Source organism: Callospermophilus lateralis, chromosome 7 (assembly GCF_048772815.1).
Source record: "Callospermophilus lateralis isolate mCalLat2 chromosome 7, mCalLat2.hap1, whole genome shotgun sequence".
NCBI classification, from domain to species: domain Eukaryota; kingdom Metazoa; phylum Chordata; class Mammalia; order Rodentia; family Sciuridae; genus Callospermophilus; species Callospermophilus lateralis.
The window spans coordinates 143,369,573-143,390,728 of record NC_135311.1 but is presented as its reverse complement, the minus strand read 5'-3'; the positions used below and the strand labels follow the sequence as shown (position 1 = coordinate 143,390,728).

The window sequence follows — 21,156 nt, the reverse complement described above, 5'->3', positions numbered from 1 at the left end:
CGGCGCCAGCTTCCGGTCTACTCGCCGGAAACGCGGGCTGGTGCGTGGAATCCGGATTGGACGGGTGGCAACCAATCAGAGTGCACAGGAAGGGTAAGGAGGCGGGGCGAGAAGGGGCGGGGCCGCGCTCGCCACACCTGCCCAACCGCAGGTTAGGAGAGGTGAGGCGGCCTCGTAACTGGTGAGAACTGGCGCGGGGGAGGCGGGGCGAGCAGGGAGCCGGCTCCCCAGCCGCTCCGCGCCGCGCCCCGCCGCGCCGATCTGCGGCCGTGGTCAACCCTCCCCGCCATCCGGATTCTGCCGCGCCCTAAGTCCCGCAGCAGGAGCAGAGACCCGCCAGCCCGGTGCCCGCTAGACTGCTAGGTGAGGCTTGCAGGCGGTCAGCCTGGCCCGCATGCCAGGCTTGGAGTGCCAGAGAGGACGTGCTGACGGACGTCCAGCCTGCCCTCCTGCCGGCCCTATCTTCCCCGGGGGAGGCTCAGAGGTATCCTGCACCACCTTCAGGGAACTGGCAGGCTGCCGTCCCCGGCTGCACAGACGCTGCCCTTCCTGTTCCCACCCCTCCGGGGACAGCGCGGAGAGGCCCCTGGCAGTCCTCCTGCTGGCTCGGGTTCTGGGCGGGAAGGCTAGACCCCGAAGGATATTGGGTGGCCAAGAAGGAACCCCTGGAGTCTTGGAGGCATCTGCTGGGTGAACAGCACTAGGCCCCGAGAGGGGGGAGTTGCCCGAAGGCTGGGGCCTGGAGCCGTGGTCCTGAGGCCCAGGCTCTGCAGCCCTCCACACCTGAAGGCACTGTGAGCCCGTCTGCTGGGCTCCACCCTTCCCAAGCAGGCAGCCCAACCCGTGGAACCTGCTGGTTCTCCACCCTCGGGCTCACAGGAGGCTGGGGCGGCCTGGGCCCAGGGAAGGGCAGAGAGTGCAGAGTGTTTTCCTCAGCGCTGAAGGACTTTGTGAGTGGAAGACAGAACTGTGTGGAGATCCAGCCGTCCTGTCCTGTCAGGCTCTCAGGTAGGGAGGCCAGACAGGGCTCCCAGCATCAAGGGGCACAGGAACCTCCAGCCCCTGGTGGGGTGAGTGTTCATCCTGGACATAGGTGGGACGCAGTCAGGTACCCAGAGCCCATTAAGCACCCCCACAGGTTTGCCATGAGCCCCAGGCCCTTGGGGCACCCAGGAAGGTGGGTGCTGGGGTGATGGGAGGCAGACCAAGGTGTGGGCACTGAGATGTCTGTGGAGTGACCTCAGAGACACAAGCAGAATTCAGAGCCTGTTCCCACCTTGAGAACTTGATCCTGGACCATTTCCAGAATGTTCCCTGGAGTGTTCCTTTGGGGAGGGCCTGTGGCAGTCTTCTGAATGTGGTAAGACCTTTAGCCGAGCCACCCTTCTGTATGGAATGTGTGTAGGTCCCACGGCAGGAGGTAAGATGGGTATCCACCTGTGCAGCAGATGCTGGCCCCACAGCCTGTACCCTGGCCTTAGAGTACAGCCACAAGCAAGGAAGAGAAGTCTGCCCAGCCACCCTCCCACTTGCTCTTGCGCTCCTATCTCTGTTTTCCACAATATCTGTCTCCTCGTCTACTGTGTCAGAAGTGCCTACTGTCTCAGAGTCCGTGTTTCTATCAGGATCTAAACTCCTCCTCTTGGCCCAGAATGTTGCCGTCACAGGGGGCTTCAGGTGCAACCATGCTGAGGTAGCGCCTGTCTCTCAGAAGGATTTCCCCACTGTGAAACAGGGATTTTAGGGAAAGAAATCAAAACAAATAAGCAGGAAGCCTTGACAGAGGGGCCTGCTGCAAACAGGAGGCAGCTGGGGGTCCTCAGGTCAGGGGCTGACCTGAGTCAGTGGCATGAATAACAAGGAGGAGCCATGCCCAAGTCTGTGGGTATGGTCAGCCTGCGTCGGGTCTGTGAGAGAGCCTGTGGCTCCAGGGAGGGGGCACTCAGCGTAAGAGAATGGGGCTTCTTCATGGGCAGACAGTTGCAGGACCCCAGCTGTTTCAACTGTTCCTCCATCCTCCCACCTCCCCGAAAGAAATGAGCTACAGAGAGAGCTGACCCAGCAGAGGACCCACAAGCTCTGTGTGGAACTGTTTTAGTTTGTGTTAGAAAATGGATGGCTTGGAGGCGGAGTTCAACCTGAAGGTTGTGCTGGTCAGCTTTCAGCAATGTCTCAGCGAGGAGGAAGAAGTACTGCTGGACCACTACATCGCCGGCTGGAAGGGGCTGGTCAGGTGCGTGCCCAGGGCACCTTCCTACAGAGGTCCCCAAGATAGCAGCTTTCCCTGACGGAATCCACTTGCCAGGGCACAGAGCAGGCATGCTGGTGGGCTGTTCTCTGCCAGTCTTTTCACCCCTGCCTCTGGGCCAACATGTGCCCACAGTCTGAGGGTGGTGTCCCTGGAACAGGTTGGGTACTCTGGGTTTGGGTGAGACCACAAGTTCTGTCTTTGCTGCACAGGTTTCTGAATAGCCTAGGCACCATCTTCTCCTTCATCTCAAAGGATGTGGTCTCCAAGCTGCAGATTATGGAGCGTCTACGCAGCAGCCCCCAACATGAGCACTACATGAGCCTGCAGTCCATGGTGGCCTATGAGGTGGGCAATAAGCTGGTGGACCTCGATCGCCGCTCCCGCCACCCAACCTCAGGCTGCCGGACCTTGCTGCGCCTGCACCGAGCTCTGCGCTGGCTACAACTGTTCCTGGAGGGCCTGCGCACCAGCCCTGAGGACGCGCGCACCTCCGCACTCTGTACCGACTCCTACAATGCCTCTCTAGCCGCCTACCACCCCTGGATTGTGCGCCAGGCAGTCACCGTGGCCTTCTGCACCCTGCCCACACGCAAGATCTTCCTTGAGGCCTTGAACGTGGGGTCCCCGGAGCAGGCTGTGGAGATGCTGGGCGAAGCCCTGCCCTTCATCGAGCGTGTGTACGAAGTCTCCCAGAAAGTCTATGCAGAACACTCCCTGTTGGACTTGCCATAGTGGCCACTCCCAGGCTGGGTGGGCTTCCCCTGCTGGAGAGCTGGACTTGGGCAGCCAGGGCCCATGCACTCCACAACAAAGCTTTCTGGGTGCCACCCTCACCCCTGCAAGCTGAGCTTATTGAGAGCCATCAGCTGACAGGAAAGGCAGGCAGCTGGCCTAGGAGAGGTGGCACAAGCCCTCCTCTTGGCCCAGAATGAGACCCTCCTCAGTTACAAGAGTGCTCAGTCGAGCCTCACTGAGGTGTGGAGACTGGAGGTGGTGGGGGCGCCTCATCCTGCATGAGCTACAGCCCGGTGACTGCCCTACTGCTATGTGTGGGTTCTGTGAAATGGTGTGGGGACACAGGTCCCTGGGCACCAAGGCTCTGTGCTGCTCCGGCCAGTATGCCCAGCCCACACGTATACTTCCCATGCTTGTCCTAGGCCAGGCCTCGGACGCAGCAGGCCAAGCTGCCCGAGTCCTCTCCATACCCTGGCTGGCCATCCCGAGGCAGAATGAGAACCTGGGGCAGGGTCTGGGCACTGAGGACTCGCCCAGTCCCTTACTTGCCTCCTGTTAGCCCGTCTGCATGCTGAGCAAACCAGAGCCTTCATGTCCTTGGCACTGGCACCTGGAAGCTAAAGTCTTGAGCAGAAAGACCTTCCCAGCTATCTAAATAGCTCCTGCAAGGAGGGCTTGAGCTCCCCCGAGGGACCCAGCAGGCTGTCTCCTGCAGAGATACCATTGCAGGCCACCCCTGCTGGCCCAACATCACTGGGTGGAGCCAGGCATTCCCTCTGCCCCAGCTCTGCTGCCTTTCCCCACAGTGCTCAGGAGATGGGGGGTGCTCAGACTAAGAGGGGGCTGGACCCCCTTAACTAGCTGACAGTTATCAGATGGCCACACCATCCAGCCATCATGCAATGCTTAGGGGCCTGGTCACTCCCACTGCTCTTCACCAACCCACAGGGACAGTGTTCGCAATGCAGTAGATGTTGTGAATGCAGCTTCCAGGGTGTGCTTGGCCCTTTGGAAAGTGATATGTGTGATATTGTCCAACATAATAAAGAATGCTCATGGGACTAGTTATGGCATTCCACGGTGGGGTGTTGGGTACTCAGGTGCCTGGTTACTTTGGGGATGACCATGGAGGTAATCTGCAAGGGCATGGAGGAGCCTGACTCCAGACAGGCCTTAGGCATGTGCTTCCAACCCCAAGAACTCCAAAGACTTTTTTGACCATGAGCACACAAGGCATGCCCAGGGCAGAAGCCGGCTCTGGGATGCTGCCTGTGCTTGTTCTGAAGGCTTTATCTTGGTTCCTCACCACGAAGACCAAATCATCCCCATTTTACCGGGAGAAATCTGACACCCAGGGTCACCTACACAAGAGGCTGGGTAGGAAGGACAGGCCGGAAGCTACACATGTTGGAAGAGAAAGGTCTTCCCAGGCCAGGGCCAAGTGTAGGTGGGGACTGCTCTCTGCCAGGACAGCCAGCTGGACAGGAAGAGGATGCACACTGGGCATGGTCCTCTTGGCACTCCCCACAAGGTCAGGGTCCACTTGGGACTGGCCAGAGAGTAAGGGTGCAGGTGCATTGTGTGTGTGTGGTGCCCACGTGTGCACTCTGGGCCCCTGCCATGCAACAGTGAAGAGGCACTGGCCGGCTCCACCTCCCGTAAGCCTGTGCTGGGCCCAGTGGAGGCCACTCTCCCCCAGCTCCTCCCAGGGCTCCTCCCAAGGGCTTCGCAGACTCAGGCTGAGAAGAGGCCCAGGGTGCCTACAGCCGTTCCAGTCCATTTGGTTATGACCTTTCCTCCTTCATTTGCATGAATCTGTCCCCAAAGCGGGTACCTACATATCAGTCAAGGTGAGAGTACCTGGGCCAGGAGTTAGCTGAGTGGGCATAGTAGGAATAGGGTTCCCACAGCTGGCAGGGATCAGATCCCCAACAGAGGAATGGCCAGATCCTCAAGGGGTCCGTCCTGCTCCTGGACAGCCTCCACCCCAAGACCCATTTCACACCCCAGTGGTATGGCAGAGGCCTGGCAAGGCCATCCCTGCAGCCTCCTAACTACTGACAGTGCTGCTTGAATTGGAAGCCAGGACTCCCAGAGCTAGAGAGAAACCCCCCCAGGATATGGCACCTCTTGCCTCTCTCCCAGTCACTTGAGACCCCAGGCCCTAGACACCTCCTCTCTTCTAGTCTGGCAGGTTGCTCCAGGAATGGGGGTGATGAGGGACTTGGTATAAGCAGGATACAGGCCTCAGCTGCCTGCCAGGTCACCGTTGGCCAGAGAGCCCAGTGGCGATGTCACGGTAAGTTCAGGAGCACAAACCTTCAAGGCCTGGATCACATTCCTGGGGGCCCTGGAGGATTGGCAGGTGGGCGTGGTGCTGGTTTTGCCAAACAAATCAAACAAATCTTTTCCCTCCCCCTGGGCTTTACATCTGGGGCTCCTGTCTGGCACACCCATTTGTCCTTGCTGGAAGTAACTGCCTACCATGCCAGGCCTGGCTGTGCTAGGCCTCCTCCTGGCAGCTCTCCTGGGCCTTGGGACGGGGACCTCCTTGTGCCTGTCACGGCAACTCAGGATGCAAGGAGACTACATGTTGGGTGGGCTTTTCCCCCTGGGCTCAGCTGAGGAGGCCAGCCTCCGCCACAGGACACGGCCCAGTGGCATTGTGTGCACCAGGTATGAAGGTGGGCAGCTGGGGCAGAGGGAGGGTGTGTGCCCCGGTCTGTGGTGCTCCCAGGAAGGGGTGAGGTGCAGCCACCTGCGGCCCTGTGTGGCTTCAGGTTCTCGTCCCTTGGCCTGTTCCTGGCGATGGCCGTGAAGATGGCTGTGGAGGAGATCAACAACAGTTCTACCCTGCTGCCCGGGCTGCACCTGGGCTATGACCTCTTCGACACATGCTCAGAGCCCATGGCCACTATGAAGCCCAGCCTCATGTTCCTGGCGGAGTCAGGCAATAGCAGCATTGCTGCCTACTGCAACTACACGCAGTACCAGCCCCGCGTGCTGGCAGTCATCGGGCCCCATTCGTCAGAGCTGGCCCTCATCACGGGCAAGTTCTTCAGCTTCCTCCTCATGCCACAGGTGGGCCTGCCGCTCCTGTGTCCCCCATGGGCCCTGCCTGAGGGAGCCCTGACGCCAAGGGTCTCTCGGTCACCACAGGTCAGTTACGGGGCCAGCATGGACCGACTGAGCAACCGAGACACATTCCCGTCCTTCTTCCGCACGGTGCCCAGTGACCGGGTGCAGCTGGAGGCCGTAGTCAAGCTGCTGCAGAAATTTGAGTGGAACTGGGTGGCTGCCTTGGGCAGTGACGATGAGTATGGCCGGGAGGGTCTGAGCATCTTCTCAGGCTTGGCCAACGCACAGAACATCTGCATTGCACATGAGGGCCTGGTGCCACCCCTTGGCGCTGATACCCTGCAGCTGGGTAAGGTGCTGGACGTGCTGCACCAGGTGAACCAGAGCAATGTGCAGGTGGTGGTGCTGTTTGCTTCCTCCCAGGCTGCCCACGCCCTTTTGCGCTACAGTATCTACCACAGCCTCTCGCCAAAGGTGTGGGTGGCCAGTGAGGCCTGGCTGACCTCAGACTTGGTCATGACACTGCCTGGCATTGCCCAGGTGGGCACTGTGCTTGGCTTTCTGCAGCGGGGTGTCCAGCTGCCCGAATTCTCCCAGTATGTGGAGATGCACCTAGCCTTGGCCTCTGACCCAGCCTTCTGTGCCTCTCTGGGTGAAAAACCAGACCTGGAGGAGCACGTGGTAGGGCCACGCTGCCCCCAGTGTGACCACATTACCCTGCGGAACCTGTCGACAGGGCTGCTGCAGAACCTGTCGGCTGGGCAGCTGCACCACCAGATTTTCGCCACCTATGCTGCCGTGTACAGTGTGGCTCAGGCCCTCCACAACACGCTGCAGTGCAGCCCCACGAGCTGCCCTGCACGGGAGCCTGTGCGACCCTGGCAGGTGAGGATAGGGCTCCAGGGTTCAGTGCTGGCCCCTTACTGGACAGGGCCAACACCCATCTTAGCTGGAGGTAGCTGATGGGTCAGCCCCGCTTCCCTACCCCATCCCCCAGCTCTTGGAGAACATGTACAACATGAGCTTCCGTGCTCGAGGCCTGGCACTGCAGTTCGACTCCAAGGGGAACGTGGACTTGGAGTACGACCTGAAGATGTGGGTGTGGCAGAAGCCGACACCCAGGCTGCACACTGTGGGCACCTTCAATGGCAGCCTTTGGCTCCAGCCCTCACAGATGCACTGGCACATGCCAGGCAACCAGGTGAGCATGAAACACACGGGTCCCCACCACAGTGGTGCCCCAGGGCCAGGCTGGCCTCGGGAACGGGGGGGGGGGGGGTCTCTGGGTCTCAAGGTGCCCGTGGATGGAGCCAGACACTGCATCCCCACACCCAGGTGCCTGCATCCCGGTGCTCTCGGCAGTGTGAAGAGGGCCAAGTCCGCCGCGTGAAGGGCTTCCACTCCTGCTGCTACGACTGCGTGGACTGCAAGGCAGGCAACTACCGGCAGAGCCTAGGTGAGCTGCCCTGGTGAGGTCTGCACGGCTCAGAGCCTGGGCAGAGTCCTGAAAGCCCTGGCTCCATGGCAGGGCCAGGCTGGGGAGCCTGTGATCCCAGCACCAGCCCCCAGCACCCTCTCTCCTACCCTCCCACAGATGACTTCGTCTGCACCCCATGTGGCCAGGACCAGTGGTCCCCAGAGCGGAGTACGCGCTGTTTTCCCCGCAGGCCCAGATTCCTGGCATGGGGGGAGCCAACTGTGCTCCTGCTGCTCCTGCTGCTCAGCCTGGTGCTGGGCCTGACACTGGCTGCTCTAGGTCTCTTTGTCTGCCACTGGGACAGCCCACTGGTTCAGGCCTCAGGTGGGCCACTGGCCTGTTTTGGCCTGGCTTGCCTGGGACTCGTCTGCCTCAGTGTCCTTCTGTTTCCAGGCCGGCCAGGCCCAGCCAGCTGCCTTGCCCAGCAGCCACTGGCACACCTCCCACTCACTGGCTGCCTGAGCACACTCTTCCTAAAGGCAGCAGAGATCTTTGTGGAGTCAGAACTGCCACCAAACTGGGCGACCTGGCTGCATGGCTGCCTGCGGGGTCCCTGGGCCTGGCTGGTGGTGCTTCTGGCCATACTGACAGAAGCAGTGCTGTGTGCCTGGTACCTGGTGGCTTTCACACCAGAGGTGATGACAGACTGGAGGGTGCTGCCCACCGAGGCACTGGTGCACTGCCACATGCGCTCCTGGGTCAGCCTGGGCCTGGTGCACATCACCAACGCCTCACTGGCCTTCCTCTGCTTTCTGGGCACCTTCCTGGTGCAGAGCCAGCCGGGCCGCTACAACCACGCCCGCGGCCTCACCTTTGCCATGCTAGCCTATTTCATCACCTGGGTCTCCTTCGTGCCCCTCCTGACCAATGTGCAGGTGGTCTACCAGCCTGCTGTGCAGATGGGTGCCATCCTCCTCTGTGCCCTGGGCATCCTAGCTGCCTTCCACCTACCAAAATGCTACCTGCTCCTGTGGTGGCCCAGGCTCAACACCCCTGAGTTCTTCCTGGGGGCAGGTCCTGGGGATGCCAGGGACAGGGGCAGGACTGGGAGTAGAGAGGGGCCTCAGGGAAACAAGGGACCCTTAACCCCACACCCTCATACCTAGTGACTCCAGCCCCAGTAGAGATACCCCCAAACCCAGCAGCCCCCCAGACTGTGCCCCCACAAAGACCCTCAAGCTCTAGATTCTGACCCCAAGTGTCTGCAAACCTTGAGCCCACTGTGATGCCTAGGCCTGTACCAAGTGGGAGAGGACCTGTGACCCCACCCCAGGGTATCAGATGCAAGCCTTGTCCTTGACTCTGCCAACCAGGGTCTGACCAGGAGGCTTGGGCCCACCATCCTGGGAGGTGGTCCACAAAGGGTGCCTTAAGACCTGCAGCCACACCGTGAACTCTGCAAAGCCCTTTCTAGTCACCAGTAGCCGGATAGCATATTGCTCACCTGGCTGCATCCAGCCTGGGGCCTCCATCTAGCCTCCTGCAGGTGTTAGAAGAGTGGAAGGTGGGCATGAGCACATGACCAGGGCAGGATGGGAGGGCCAGCAGGGCAGAGGGATGCGCAGGGAAGAGAGGGCCTCCTTTCTCCTTGGCCTACCCAAGCCAGCACCATGGACAGAGCCCAGGCAGAGGTGGGGGTCAGCACCATGGCCAGCGCTGGCCACTGAGACCCCTGAAGCCAGGAGCCAGCACCAAGGACAGAAAACTGCTGCCAGGACCCCTGCTGCCATCCAGCACCAGGGACAGAGCCTCGCAGACAGAGGAGCCGGAGGACAGCAGCTGTCCAGGACCTCGGGTCAGAGACCAGGGACAGCTCCAGGCTGGGCCCTGCATCCTGCCAAAACCCAGCCAGTGAAGGGACATGGCTCACACACAAGTCCCATAAAATTAAATGCTTTTTAGTGTTTAAAATAGCATTTACACAGAAGCAGCTCTACATGAACTAGACGCGGGACTGACACGGTATCTACAGCGTAGTGAGCAGGGCCGGGCGTGCCCCAGACAGTGGCACAACGGCCCCAAGGGAGTCACGGTGCGCAGGGTGCCCCCTGACCTGCCCCCCACCATCCACCACACCCTTCCAGGCTCAGCCTGTGCTCCCCTCCTCTCTGGGTCCCAGGAGGGCAGGGGGATATGCAGCCACCCCCAGCTGGGCAGGGAGGGGGACAGCTGACTAGCCATTCCCCCAGAGTGGGCAGGCTGGCAATAAATAAATAAGTTAGACCCCACTCTGGGCAGCCAGAGGGGTCTGGGGGCTCTAATCCTGCCACTCAAGGTCCCCACCTGGGCTGACAGGTGAGGAGGGCTTCAGGCCCACCTTCACGTGCGTGGCTCTGGAAGTGGGAGCAACATGAAGCCAAAGAGGGCATCCTCATCCCCAAGGGACGTCACTCCAAGGAGGGGGTCAGAGGGTCCCTGAGGCTCAGGCCAAGGACAGAGATGGTCTCCCCCACAAGGCTCTGCAGATACAAGCCGCTCTACCGCAGGAAATGCCAGATCACAGCGATGGGGCTGACCTCGGCCCTCACCTGCAGCCTGCTCCCACGACCCCTGGCCAGCCTCCACCACGTAGGCCCACAGAGCTCCTGTAGGGGCCACTGTCCCCCGCCCGGGCAGGGTTGAAGGCACAGGCGGCCAGTTACATGATGTCCACAAAAAACTCACAGGGGTTCCCCATGGCCTTCTGGAAGGACTGGCGACTGCCTGTCAACTCTGGGGGGACGGCAGCCAGCTCCCGGACAGGTGGCCCACCAGGTGGCCCACCCACCACTGCATAGGCCTTGGTCAGGGGGTGTAGTGGGGGGAGCCCTGGGGCAACGGCTGAGAGCTGGCTGTGGGGGCTGCTGCCCCGGCTGAGCTGGCTGACCGGTCGCTCCCGCCTGCCAGTGCCGCCTGACCCACTCAGCACCGTGTGGTCTGACTCGCTGCCACTGCCCCTGGCTCCAGCTGCCCGGCGCTCCTCCTCTCGGCCCAGGGCCCGACGGCTGCTCCGGGTGGACCCGCTGCTTTTGCTCCCTGGGGGTGAGAAGGGAGAGAAGGATGATAGGGTCAGCTAGGCCTGGCCATTTCCAGGACCCCTGGCTGCTCCCAGGCAGGCAGGCAGGCAGGGCAGGACGGGGTGGGTCTGAGCAGGTGGAATGTGAGGGACAGCCATGCAGATACAGGGCAGGGCTGGCCCCACCCCAGGAAGCAGGAGCAGCTGCAGAGGCAAGGGGGCAGTGGCTGGCAACAGGGGCACAAGCCAGTGTGGTGCCCACACCTCACCCCAATGCCCAGACCAAGGGCTGGTCTCCAGCCGAGTGATGGAGGCACCAGCAGAGACCTGTGTCCTGGCCGACGTGTCAGCACTCCTGGGCTCCCACCCGGAGACCTCTGTCCACCCAGTCCCAGGGCCCTGGACAGCTAATTGGCTCAGCCCCTCTCCTGGGCTCCCAGGAAGTGGTGGGAACCTGAGGACACAGGCTGGCTGGGGACACGCTGAGAGGGACGCCGGGGGGGACCCTGGCTTACCGGCCCCGAGGGTCCACTCCGCTAGTCCTTCAGTCTAAGGCTTGCTCAGCACAAAGCAAGGGATACATGAGTCACACACCAGCCGGGCACTCACACCCGCCACCAGCGAGGCCTGACCAGAGCTGGGTAGGGCTGGATGGCTGCAAGGGCCTGTCCAGGGTTCATGGATACCCAATAGCTTCCCCTTGGGCACTGCCACCCCCTGGCCCGCCTCTCATTTCCCATCCTTCTCTGGGTCCCCTGGGCGGGCTCCCTGCCACTCTCCCAGACCCTGCATGGCCCGGGCTCACTGTACTCAACGTGGCCTCACACATCTGCTCTAGCCAGCCAACTCCCTGGGGGCTCCCGTGTCCTCTGGGCCCTGGGGCAGGGTCTTCCGAAGCACTGTCTCCTTGCTGAACTGCAGGCTCCACAGGAGACATGGTCTGTCCTCTCCTGTGTCCCAGGGTCTGATGCCTGGAGCCACCCCCACCCCGCTCCTGTCACACCACCTCCTAGCCTCCTGTCTGCCACACCTGGAGCACCAGCCCCCACCCCGCCAGGCACAAGCACCCCAGCCTCCAGGTGCTTGAGGTCCCCTATGGAACTCGACCCCGTCCCCCAACACTGGCTCAGTTAGGAGCCTGCCCCTGGCAGGCACGCAGCGGGAGGGCAAGGGCAGCAGCAGGGCAGCGAGCCGGGGCGGGGCGGGGCGGGCGGGGCCTGAGCGCTCACCTTCACTCTGCTGGCTGCCAGCACTGCCACTGCCGTAGCCAAAGCCAGGGTCCTGGTAGGCAGGCGGAAAGCAGGGCGGGGGCCCTGGGTACTGGTAGGGGTAGCCCTGACCCAGGGGCCAGGGTGCTGCTGGGTGGGGCAGCGGGGCCAGGGTGTCCTGATCGGAGGCTCCACTGGAGCCACTGTTGAGGGTCAGGGCTGCGAGATCTAGTAGGAGAGAGGGGGTGGGTGAGGGTGGCACAGGGCCGTGGGGTGAGCCCACCACGCAGCCTCACTCACTGCTGCACAGGTCCCCGAAGACGTAGTAGCACTGCTCAGAGAAGGTGACCTTATTGACCGTGTGCCGCAGGAAGCCGTGCTTCAGCATGCCACTGGCGTATTTCCTGGCCTCTCGCCGCTCCTTGAAGCCCTCCACGTGGGTGTACAGCCAGTCCACCACATCCGCCCCTGGCCCCACGCCCACTGCGTCAGGCCAGGTCACTCTGGGCCACCCACCCTGCAGAGGAGCAGGCTCAGCCCCCTGCCCCCACCGCCAGTTAGGTGTACTCAGTAGGGACTCACCAATGACGGCATTGGCAATGGTGATCTTGAGCCACATGCGGTCCCGGATCTCCAGCCCCGAGTCCGGCAGCTGCATGACCCGGACAACCGCACTCATGTCACTCTTCACCGTCAGGGGCACCTCCTCCAGCTCTGCAGGACACAGCTCCCTCAGCCACGGGCAGGCAACAAATGGCAGGAGCAGGGAGTGGGCAGGGGCCAGGTGGGGGCCTTTATCTCAGCCCTTGAACACCTCTCTGCAGGTTCTGGGGCCAGACCTGGGCAAGGCCACCCTGCCCCACAAACCAGAACCAGGCACCAGACAGCCTCTTCCCTTCCCCAAGGCCACCTCCCTGCAAGCTCAGGGCATTAGTCGTGTTACTGGCGGAGAAAGCAGAGGGCCACACACATCCCCCACCCTCACGGGCAAGGTCCGGGAAGGGCCCAAGGCAGCACGAGCAGGGAGAGGCTCCAGGCTGGGAGGCCCTGCCCTTCCGCCTGGGATTCCCACCGGGCGCTAGGGAGCTGCCACTCACGCGGGGCGCCGGGCACAGAACTGGTTAGTGAGGAGGAGCTGGTGCGGGAGACAGCGCTGGAGCAGGGGCTCGCACCGTAGCGGGGCAGGGCGCCGGTCAACGCTGCCGTGTGGGACAGCCAGGCAGCAGGGTCGATGGGCCGCACCGGGTCAGCTGACGGCCACCGTGGGGCAGCAGACGATGGGTGATGGGCAGATGGGCGAGGTCGGGAGGGCGGGGCACAGGGAAGAGGAGAGAGGCCCTTCAGGCTGGCTCTGGCGCCCCCGCCCCGCCCCCCGCCCCGTGGGGCCACTCACCCCTGGGGATGGTGAAGTAGCTGCGGGGGGTCGGGTCCCAGCACTTGGCCACCGTGAGGCTGATGGGCCTGCGGGCAGGTGGTCACGTGGGTGAGGCCCGCACCCCCTCCCGCCTGCATGCCCCTCGCCCCGCGGAAACGCCCCTCACCCCGTCTGGGACACGAGCTCCCGCAGCACCCGCACAGCGTCGTCATTGCTCATGTTCTCGAAGTTGACGTCATTCACCTGCGGGGCTTGGGCATTAGGGTAGCGCGGCGGGGCCACCCACCCGGGCCCAGCCCCCAGCCCCAGGCCCGCACCTGCAGCAGCATGTCGCCGGGTTCGATGCGGCCGTCCGCGGCCACGGCCCCGCCCTTCATGATGGAGCCGATGTAGATGCCCCCGTCGCCCCGGTCGTTGCTCTGGCCCACGATGCTGATGCCCAGGAAGTGGTGCCGCTCTGTGGGAGGGGCCGTGAGCAGCTGGCCGCCCCGCCCGCCCCCCCAGCCCGGCGCCAAGCCTCACCCATGTTGAGCGTGACGGTGATGATGTTCAGGGACATGGTGGAGTCGGTGATGCTGCTGAAGGAGGAGGCCTGTGGAGGGACCTGGTGAGCCGCTGCTGTAGCCGCGCCCCCCCACCGGCTGCCCACCACCTACCCGGTCCGTCTGCCGCAGGCGCTGCTTCCGCCGCCGACGCTTGTGCTTCCTAATGAGCCGAGAAGAGGTGCTCTGCTCCGTGGAGCTGCTCAGCCTGGTGGCAGGGTCAGAGGTCACGGGTCGGCAGCGGGTTCAGCTCCTCACGTGCGCCCAGGCCCTGTGCTTACGGCCTGTGCCTGAGCAAACACGGGGCAGGAGCTCCGCAGCCAGCCAGCCGGTCACTGCCGCCCACGCCCCTGCCCACCGGCTGGTGTTGTCCTCCTCGTCCGAGTCAACGAAGCTGCTGGATTCCAGCTCGCTGCTCAACACTGTGGACGCGCTGTCTGGAGGCAGCCCCAGGTCCCGACGCCGGTCTCCCCTCGGGTGCCCATTGGCCCGGGCAGCTGTGGGGCAGCAGGGTTGAAGTTGAACACATGGCCCGGGGTGCTGAGGCCTGAGCAGTCGGCACCTCCAGCTCCTGTAGTCTGAGAGTTGGTGAGGTGACCCGGTCGTTGGGGTCACCGGGCTTGGGGCCTGGCCTCCTCTGGATGGGGCTAAGTGGGTGTGGCAGGCTTGGGGTCCCGGGGTTATGGCAGACAAAGCTACGGCACCTTCTTCTCGGTTCCGCCGTCGGGCTCTCTCCCGCCGGTGACTGACCACGGACTCCGAGCCAGTCTCGTTGTCCATTCCATCACGACTGCTGGGCACATTTGGGCTGTGCGGGGGAGAAGGGGGTGGGACAGGGCAGGCCAGGCCTCCAGTGCCCCAGACATTTTCCAGATCCCCTGCACCAGGTGAGCCCCTGCCCCCCACCCATGTGTGCCTGCCCCTGTGACAGCTCCTTCCCTCTGGGAAGGTGGTCCTTGGGCAGCAGGTACGCGAGTAGCAGGGCTTGGCCCAACTAGAATCCTTACTGGAAGGAGGGTGGCCGGGAGTCCCCAATGCCACCTGTGCGCTCGAGGGGTGGGGGGAGGTCTGTGTGGCAGTCAGTTCCCTGGGACCCTGCATCTGAATGAGCACCCTCAGCTAGGACCAACTGTGGAGGGAGAGCGGGGGCTCAGGACACCTCCCTCTTCTTGACCAGGGTACCCAGGACATGAGGGCCGGTCCCTCCACCCTCCCTCACCCCGACCCACACCTGCCTCCTTCCCCCAGGGAAAGCACCAGCCCCCACCATGGACACTGCCCCTGCTGATCACTCCCAGGACAGCACACAGGCACCCCCAGGAGCCTCCAACAGACCATCCAGGGGCTCACCCAGGAGACCACGCGACCATTGAAGCAGGGCAGCTTGGCATTGTCGTCCAAGATCTCCTCCTTCACCACCCTGCTGGCAGACGAGGCCATGAGACCCCACCCCAGGCCCAACACAGAGACTGGAGTGCCTGTCACACCACAGATGCCATCTCTGGGTGCCCTACCCAGCAGATTCTACTCTTATGGAGTCTTGTTATCCTCCATTGGTTCCCAACCCCCCAACACTGGGGACAGTGGCTATTGACAGTTCACAGAGTCAGGCCAGGGTTTCCCTGTACCCCCAGGTCACACTGCCAGCCCTGGGCAGGCAAGGGGTTAGGAGGGTGAGGCTCCTGAGAGAGAGCCTGGCTCCCAAGCTCCCTGCCCTTCCCTGGCCCCATCTCAGACACCTCCCCAGGGTGATGCTGGTTCAACTCCAGGCCCACCTACAGCCCTGCACCCTGTCCTGGGTCCCCAGATGCCCACCCAGCAGCCTCTCACCATGGCCACATGGCACTCAGGGGCCCCATTGGCTCTCCCACACCCCTCACCCCAAACCCACGTGTATCACACAGCTCTGCCTTATGACCATCCCAGAATCAGCCTCCCCTCAGCCGACGCCCTGCACTCCAGTCCTGCCTGCAGCCACTGCCCCCCTACTGGTCCCCAGGGTCTCCCAGAGGGACCCTTTCTCTCCAGCTTCCAACGGGTCTGGGCCACATGATGTGGTCTCACCCTGCTCACTGCTGCACCAGGTCCTTCCCTGCACCCCTAGCACAGAGCAGAGCTGGGTGCACAGCTGGCCTCAGCAAGGTGCAGGGACGGCCAGGACTATTACAGAGCGGGTGGCAGAGAAGGCACACAGGCCTAAAGGCAGTCTGCTGCTCTCCTGGGTCATCCACTCAGCCAGGGAGACAAAACAGACCCATGTGCACTAGACCAGCTCCAACTCTCAGGGGTCCATGGTCTCCCACAACTGAGGACCAGAATAATCAGGGACAGAACTGACCAGATGCTGGCTATACCGATTAACCAATGCCCAGCCCTGCCTTAATGCTGCCCCCTGGGCTGAGGGCACCCAAGCAGTCTGCAGAGAGAGTGCAAACAGGGAGACCAAATGACCTGGGGTCAGGGCTCACAGGGCAAGGGTAGCTGGGAAGGGGCTGCGGCGCAGACACCCAGAATGCAGCCTCCAGGGCCCAGCTATCCCAGCACCTGGCACTCCGCTCTGCCAAGCACAGTGGGATTTTCCACACACAGGGCTCAGCCTAGCAGAGAAACAGGAGCCGGGAGAAAAGGCTGGGCCTGGACGTGCACCTGGCAGGAAGCAGCCTCCTGGCCTGGTGGGCCTAATGCCAGACAGGGCCACCCCTGCCTGCCACTCCAAGTCCAATGGCCCCAGGACACCTCCACCCAGCTTGCCCCAGGCGGCAGCAGGTGGCAGGAGGCCCCAGCGGAACTGGCCACCCCCTCACCTACCCAGGAAGCAAGGCCTAGCCTACCCACCCACTGAGATGAGGCCCCAGGCCTAGGGCAGAGTGGCTGCTAGATAGGACCAGCCTGGGAGGGAAGGGTACACCCCTCTGTGGTCCTGCTATTGCCCCCAGGTGCCTCCTAGGGCCCCATGCCAATGAGGCGTACACCCAGTGGACAGAATCATTTCTTAGGACCCTCTCGGTATCCATGTCTCTACTCACTGGCCACACCCTGCAGAACTGGGCCAGCCTTCAAGAGAGCTGCAATCCCATCCCTGGCTGGCCAGGAGGTCTCAAGAGAAGCTCTTGGCCCTGGGGCAGCTGAGGGTGGGACAGGGGAGCCCTTGAGGGCTCTGGGGCTCCACCCACTGCCACCGATGGTCCTTGGGAACCTATCCATAGCAGACCCCAGCCAGAGTCCCCACCTTAGCCCAGCAATGGCCCCAGTGGGCCTAGCAGCTTCTCCCTGCCACACCCAAGTCCCAGCCCTCTCTGACTCACCCCTGGGAACAGGAGCAACCCCAGCACCACCTCAGGCAGGCTGCCTGGTCCCCTGAAGGCCCACTCCTCTCCCGGGCCTCCCCAGCCAGAGCCCCCAGAGGAGCAGGGCCCCCTCAGGTATGGCTCTTGCCCACGTGGCAGCTCTTCCCAGGGCCCAGCAGCTCTGCTCCCCCAGCCCTCCCAGTCTGTACAACCCAAGTCCTGTCTTCTACCTGGATGTGGTGCCCTAGGGCAGCGGGGGGCAGGGGCAGGGGCCGGGCAGAGTGTGAGAGTGAGTGTGTGAGGCTGCCCACAGCAGCCAGCACAACCTCCCAGGAGCACAACAGGGTCAGGACTAGTGAGAAGCAGAAGTTACCGCCATACTTCGATACCCTAGACTGCTTGTGAACCTGGCCTCTCAGGTGGCAATGGCCTCAGCTGCCCTGCTGACCCCTGGGGCAGCCACCCAGAGCACCCCAACCTAGAATTCCTAAGGAAATCCTGGTTAACCTCAAACTTGTGGCTGCTGGGTTCTGCCTGCCGCCCTTTGACCCACCCCAGGGAGGAGTCTGCGCTAAGGCAGGGTTCTCAGAGCCTGGCACCGACTGGCCCAGAAGGACCACAGACTCTCAGAGACCACAGCAAACCATAGGCCAGCCTCCCCAGCAGTGCAGCTCCAGTGCACCCCCTCCCCCACAGAATGACTGAAGGGGCAGTGCAGAGCCATCCTGAGCCCTGGAGGAGGTCCCTGTGGGTACCTGTGAGTCAGGGTCCCAACTCCCACTAGGCCTTGGGGTGCACCAGGCCCTTATCCCAGGCCTGTGGTCTCACCAGCCACAGGCTCCCACACTCAGCTGTAAATCCCTGAGCTGCTGGCTCTTCCACCTGCCCGGCAGGCAGCACTTCCCCGGCTGAAGCTACATAGGCCCAAATGTCCCCACAGCTGGCCAATGTGCCACAACTACCCAGATTTTAACACCAAGGAGCCACAAGAGGTACAGAGAGGCCAAGTCACTGATTGCAGATGGCTCAGCTGAGGAGAGCAGAGGAAGAGGTGCTCAGACTTTCTGGGTCCTCTGGGCCATGAGGCACCATCAGAACACTGGTGCCCATAGACATGTGACCATGGAACCAAGGGCTCCCAGCCCTTAACCTTGCCAGGACCATCCCCAGTCTCTGGGCCTGGGTCACATGCCCTTACTCCTCTGCCTGGATGCCTACCCTGCACTTCCCATCATCAGACCCAACACCAGGCACTTCTGTGGGACCCAACAGAGGCCTTGCCCCTAAGTCCTGCGTCATCGGAGTGGGGGTACCCTTACCTGATGGGCCAAAGATACCATGTGGGGAGTGCAGCCCAGTCCAGGGGAGGCTCTGCTCCTTACTTGTGGCCAAATGTGGTCAGCGGAAGCTCAAGGAGCCCAGGATTAGCCCACAGTGGACTAGGGTTGAGGCAGGAGACCCAGACTTATCAGGGTACTCCTCATAGTAGCCAGTCTGGGTCCAGCCCTGGCAACACTGGCAGCACAGTCAGGACCTGCCTTCTCACCCCCAAAACCAAACTAGATTCACTTGACATTTAGATAAGCTTCTAGCCCAGTGCTCATTCATGCTAAAGTGTGAGTGACTGGCCAGCCCTTCCCATATGAAATTTATTCCACAGAATAAATGATTCCATAGACTAAGTGGAGCTTGGAGCTCTGCAGGTAGAACTCGGGAGGAGGGAAAGCAGCTGACAGAAGTCCTCCTTCAGGCTCCTGAGACCACCAGACTATGAGCCAAGAGGCAAGGAAGAAAGAAGGTGAGCCCACCCTGTCTGCTTGCTCACTGCCATGCCAGCCCAGCCTTGACCTTTGACCTTCCCTCTGCCACCCAACTCTCAGGGATACCTGAGGTCCCCAGGCTGTGCCTCTCAGCTCTCTGCCTTCTCTCTGCACCCACCCATAGCCATTCCCAAGCCTGCCCAAACACCCCCAGGTCTGCCCTCAGCCCTGGTTCCCACCCCACAGAGAACAGCATGCCCTGATTCAAGACCCCAATCAGCCACTCCTCCTCCATGAGGGCAGAGGCTCTGCCACTGCTGTGTGGTGGCAGCCCCCAGGGAGCCAGGACTGAGTGGGTCCCTGAGAGATGCACCCCGAGTGGCTCTAGATGGCCCTAGGGGTAGGACACCCTCCTCACCACACCCTTCCTGGGAGCGTGAGTTTATACAGATGAGCATTTGTGACTTTGATTTTAGTTAAATTAATGAACTAAGTTAAAAACCAAAGCACCCTTTCTTCCATCCCATTTCGAAGCCAGGGATGCCCAGGCTCAGAGGAGTTCCAGGACAGTGTGAGGGCACCCAGCCAGAGGAGGCAGGCCAGGCTTGAGCCCCCCGCCGGCCCTGACCTCGGGCAGCAGGAGCACCCACGCTGGGGACGGCCAAGGACACATGCTCCCTCAGCTTCTCCTACTTCTCCTGGGTTGGGAAGATAAGAGAGTCCAAAAAGACTCTCAGCCCCCTGCCCCTAGAGTCACGGAGTGGCCCAGGCTTGACCTGACCTGGGTCTGCCCAGGGACTGTGCAACCACAGAATCCAGGAAATGGCCTCAATGTCAAAGTCCCAAGACATGGCCATACACAAGGACACTGCTGGCCTGAGGGCACCAGGCACACCTGCTAGGCCCACAGGGCCTCAGTTAGTCCTCCCCCCTTAGCAATGCGGAGGGGAGACTCAGGTTTCTGTGGCTGAGCCGGGTCAGGCCCTACTGGACAGCCACCTCCTGCTCCCAGTCCCAGAGGCCCAATTCAACACAAGTGGGAAGTCCCTTCTCCCAGGAAGGCCACCACAGCACTCCTGCTCCAAGATGCCCAAGTCAGCAGACAGCCTGGGCTTCTCCCAGGAATGCAAGGAGGGACCAAGACCCAGCATCCAGGAACCTCAGGGAAGGGTGGGTGGCTCCAATCTCTGAACTGTCCAAGTGTCTGGGAAAAGGCAGCCAGGAGGAGCCTGCCCTGACTCCAGAAACTTCTGCAAGTCCCAGCAGACTGCTTGGGGTCCCCACTGCACCCACCCTGCATTCCCAATCCCAACTGGGGGTGTTCACTGGGTGACCTGTCCCACCCAACTCCTCCAGGCCTGACCCTCCCCTGACCCCAGCCTCCATGAAGCACAACCCCCCAGATCTGCTCTCAGCCCTGGTTCCCACCCCACAGAGAACAGCATGCCCTGAGCCCGACCAGGATCAAAAGAAGGGGCTTAGGTTTGGGATGGACTGTCAGGGCACAGGGGACCAGCTGGACTGCCCTCAGGGAGCCAGGGTCCCCACCTGCCCGTCATCGGGAGCTCTCCGGCCCCCGCTGGCAGCCAGGCCCCAGGGCCCCAGTTTTGGCAGACAGATGGGTGCACACACCAACAAGGGCCACTAAGGTGTCAGAGCAGACCCTGGCCCGGTACACACCCTGCGCAGGGGCGCAGCTGGGCCGCGGGCGCCCAGGATCGCTGACAGCCCAGACCCCGAGCCCTGCCCCACGCAGACAGGTGCCCTCCCGCGCCCGCCCAGGCCGCGCGGCCCACTGACCCGAAGTCCTGATCCATGGACTTGAAAAAGAATTTGTAGGCGTGCACCGGCCGGTTGCTGAGCACGTTCTTGAAATCGGCCAGCGTGACGCGCTCCGGGGCCACGGGCAGCTTGACCAGGTACGGCGTCTCCTCCTCGTCCATGTGGTAGATGATCTTGGTCTCCGCCATGGCGCGGCGGCGGCGCGAGCCCGCGCGGCGCTCAGGGCCCGGCCCGCGGCTCGGACACGGGGCGCGCTCCCCGCCCGCCGGCCCGCGCCCCGCCCGGCCGCGCCGAGGCCCCCGCGCGCCCCCGGTTCCCACCCGCGCTCCGGTCGCTGCCCCGCGGCCCGCGGCCGCCCATCCGCCGCTGGCCCGGGAGCGAGCGCGACGGACGCAGCACGAAGGGCCGCTGCTGCCCGCCGCCCCCTCGGGCCGCGCCGATCCAGGACCGCCGGCCGGCCTGAGAGCGCGGCCCGCGGGGGCGCCCGAGAGCCGGCTGACGTCACCGGCCGCCCGCGGCGAGGCGGGCGGGGCTGCGCACGCGCGGGGCGGCGGGGCTGCGCGCGGGCGGGGCGCGGCGTGCGCGCGGGGGGGGTGGAGGGCCCTGGATGCACGCCCGCGCTAGCTCGCTCGCCCCGGCGCCGCCCGCCCTGCCCCACTCCGCGCT

At 62.9% G+C, this 21,156-nt stretch overlaps 3 protein-coding genes across 12 annotated transcripts; 2 read left to right on the top strand and 1 right to left on the bottom strand.

The window, feature by feature from the left end:
* The first annotated feature begins 126 nt into the window (after positions 1 to 126).
* Positions 127 to 4,038, top strand: Cptp (ceramide-1-phosphate transfer protein). 9 transcript variants are annotated; one of them, XM_077109780.1, is made up of 4 exons: positions 127 to 363; positions 937 to 1,008; positions 2,035 to 2,233; positions 2,461 to 4,038. In XM_077109780.1, the coding sequence occupies exons 3-4, from the start codon at positions 2,112 to 2,114 to the stop codon at positions 2,981 to 2,983; spliced, it is 645 nt and encodes a 214-aa protein (XP_076965895.1). In that variant the 5' UTR covers positions 127 to 363; positions 937 to 1,008; positions 2,035 to 2,111; the 3' UTR covers positions 2,984 to 4,038. The 9 variants fall into 9 exon arrangements, with proteins under 9 accessions (XP_076965895.1, XP_076965901.1, XP_076965899.1 ...); XM_077109786.1 differs by lacking the exon at positions 937 to 1,008 and having other exon boundaries at positions 2,159 to 2,233; positions 2,504 to 4,038; XM_077109784.1 differs by lacking the exon at positions 937 to 1,008 and having other exon boundaries at positions 2,099 to 2,233; positions 2,504 to 4,038.
* A 1,433-nt stretch (positions 4,039 to 5,471) lies between these two features.
* Tas1r3 (taste 1 receptor member 3) lies at positions 5,472 to 8,647 on the top strand. Its single transcript, XM_077110098.1, has 6 exons — positions 5,472 to 5,662; positions 5,767 to 6,067; positions 6,146 to 6,949; positions 7,062 to 7,265; positions 7,400 to 7,520; positions 7,659 to 8,647. Exons 1-6 carry the CDS (start codon positions 5,472 to 5,474, stop codon positions 8,645 to 8,647), a joined length of 2,610 nt encoding a protein of 869 aa, XP_076966213.1.
* A 776-nt stretch (positions 8,648 to 9,423) lies between these two features.
* Positions 9,424 to 20,759, bottom strand: Dvl1 (dishevelled segment polarity protein 1). Of its 2 annotated transcripts, none has more exons than XM_077110024.1 (15): positions 20,509 to 20,759; positions 15,012 to 15,081; positions 14,669 to 14,790; positions 14,366 to 14,469; positions 14,020 to 14,158; positions 13,776 to 13,869; positions 13,642 to 13,711; positions 13,437 to 13,576; positions 13,286 to 13,362; positions 13,138 to 13,205; positions 12,842 to 12,994; positions 12,327 to 12,458; positions 12,045 to 12,212; positions 11,766 to 11,972; positions 9,424 to 10,556 (listed from the first exon to the last, which is right to left on the bottom strand). In XM_077110024.1, the coding sequence occupies exons 1-15, from the start codon at positions 20,676 to 20,678 to the stop codon at positions 10,180 to 10,182; spliced, it is 2,091 nt and encodes a 696-aa protein (XP_076966139.1). In that variant the 5' UTR covers positions 20,679 to 20,759; the 3' UTR covers positions 9,424 to 10,179. The 2 variants fall into 2 exon arrangements, with proteins under 2 accessions (XP_076966139.1, XP_076966140.1); XM_077110025.1 differs by having other exon boundaries at positions 12,917 to 12,994.
* Between the last annotated feature and the right edge of the window lie 397 nt (positions 20,760 to 21,156).

Bases quoted from the DNA above. Each gene is read 5' to 3' on its own strand.
- Cptp (XM_077109781.1), top strand. From the start codon at position 2,112: ATGGATGGCTTGGAGGCGGAGTTCAACCTGAAGGTTGTGCTGGTCAGC. The intron at 2,234-2,460 runs GTGCGTGCCCAG...TTTGCTGCACAG, and splicing joins GGCTGGAAGGGGCTGGTCAG to GTTTCTGAATAGCCTAGGCA.
- Tas1r3 (XM_077110098.1), top strand. From the start codon at position 5,472: ATGCCAGGCCTGGCTGTGCTAGGCCTCCTCCTGGCAGCTCTCCTGGGC. The intron at 6,950-7,061 runs GTGAGGATAGGG...CCCATCCCCCAG, and splicing joins AGCCTGTGCGACCCTGGCAG to CTCTTGGAGAACATGTACAA. The intron at 7,521-7,658 runs GTGAGCTGCCCT...ACCCTCCCACAG, and splicing joins CAACTACCGGCAGAGCCTAG to ATGACTTCGTCTGCACCCCA.
- Dvl1 (XM_077110024.1), bottom strand. From the start codon at position 20,678: ATGGCGGAGACCAAGATCATCTACCACATGGACGAGGAGGAGACGCCG. The intron at 13,206-13,285 runs GTGAGGGGCGTT...ACCTGCCCGCAG, and splicing joins GAGCTCGTGTCCCAGACGGG to GCCCATCAGCCTCACGGTGG. The intron at 10,557-11,765 runs GTGAGCGCTCAG...TCTCACCCCCAG, and splicing joins TGGCAGCCAGCAGAGTGAAG to GGAGCAAAAGCAGCGGGTCC.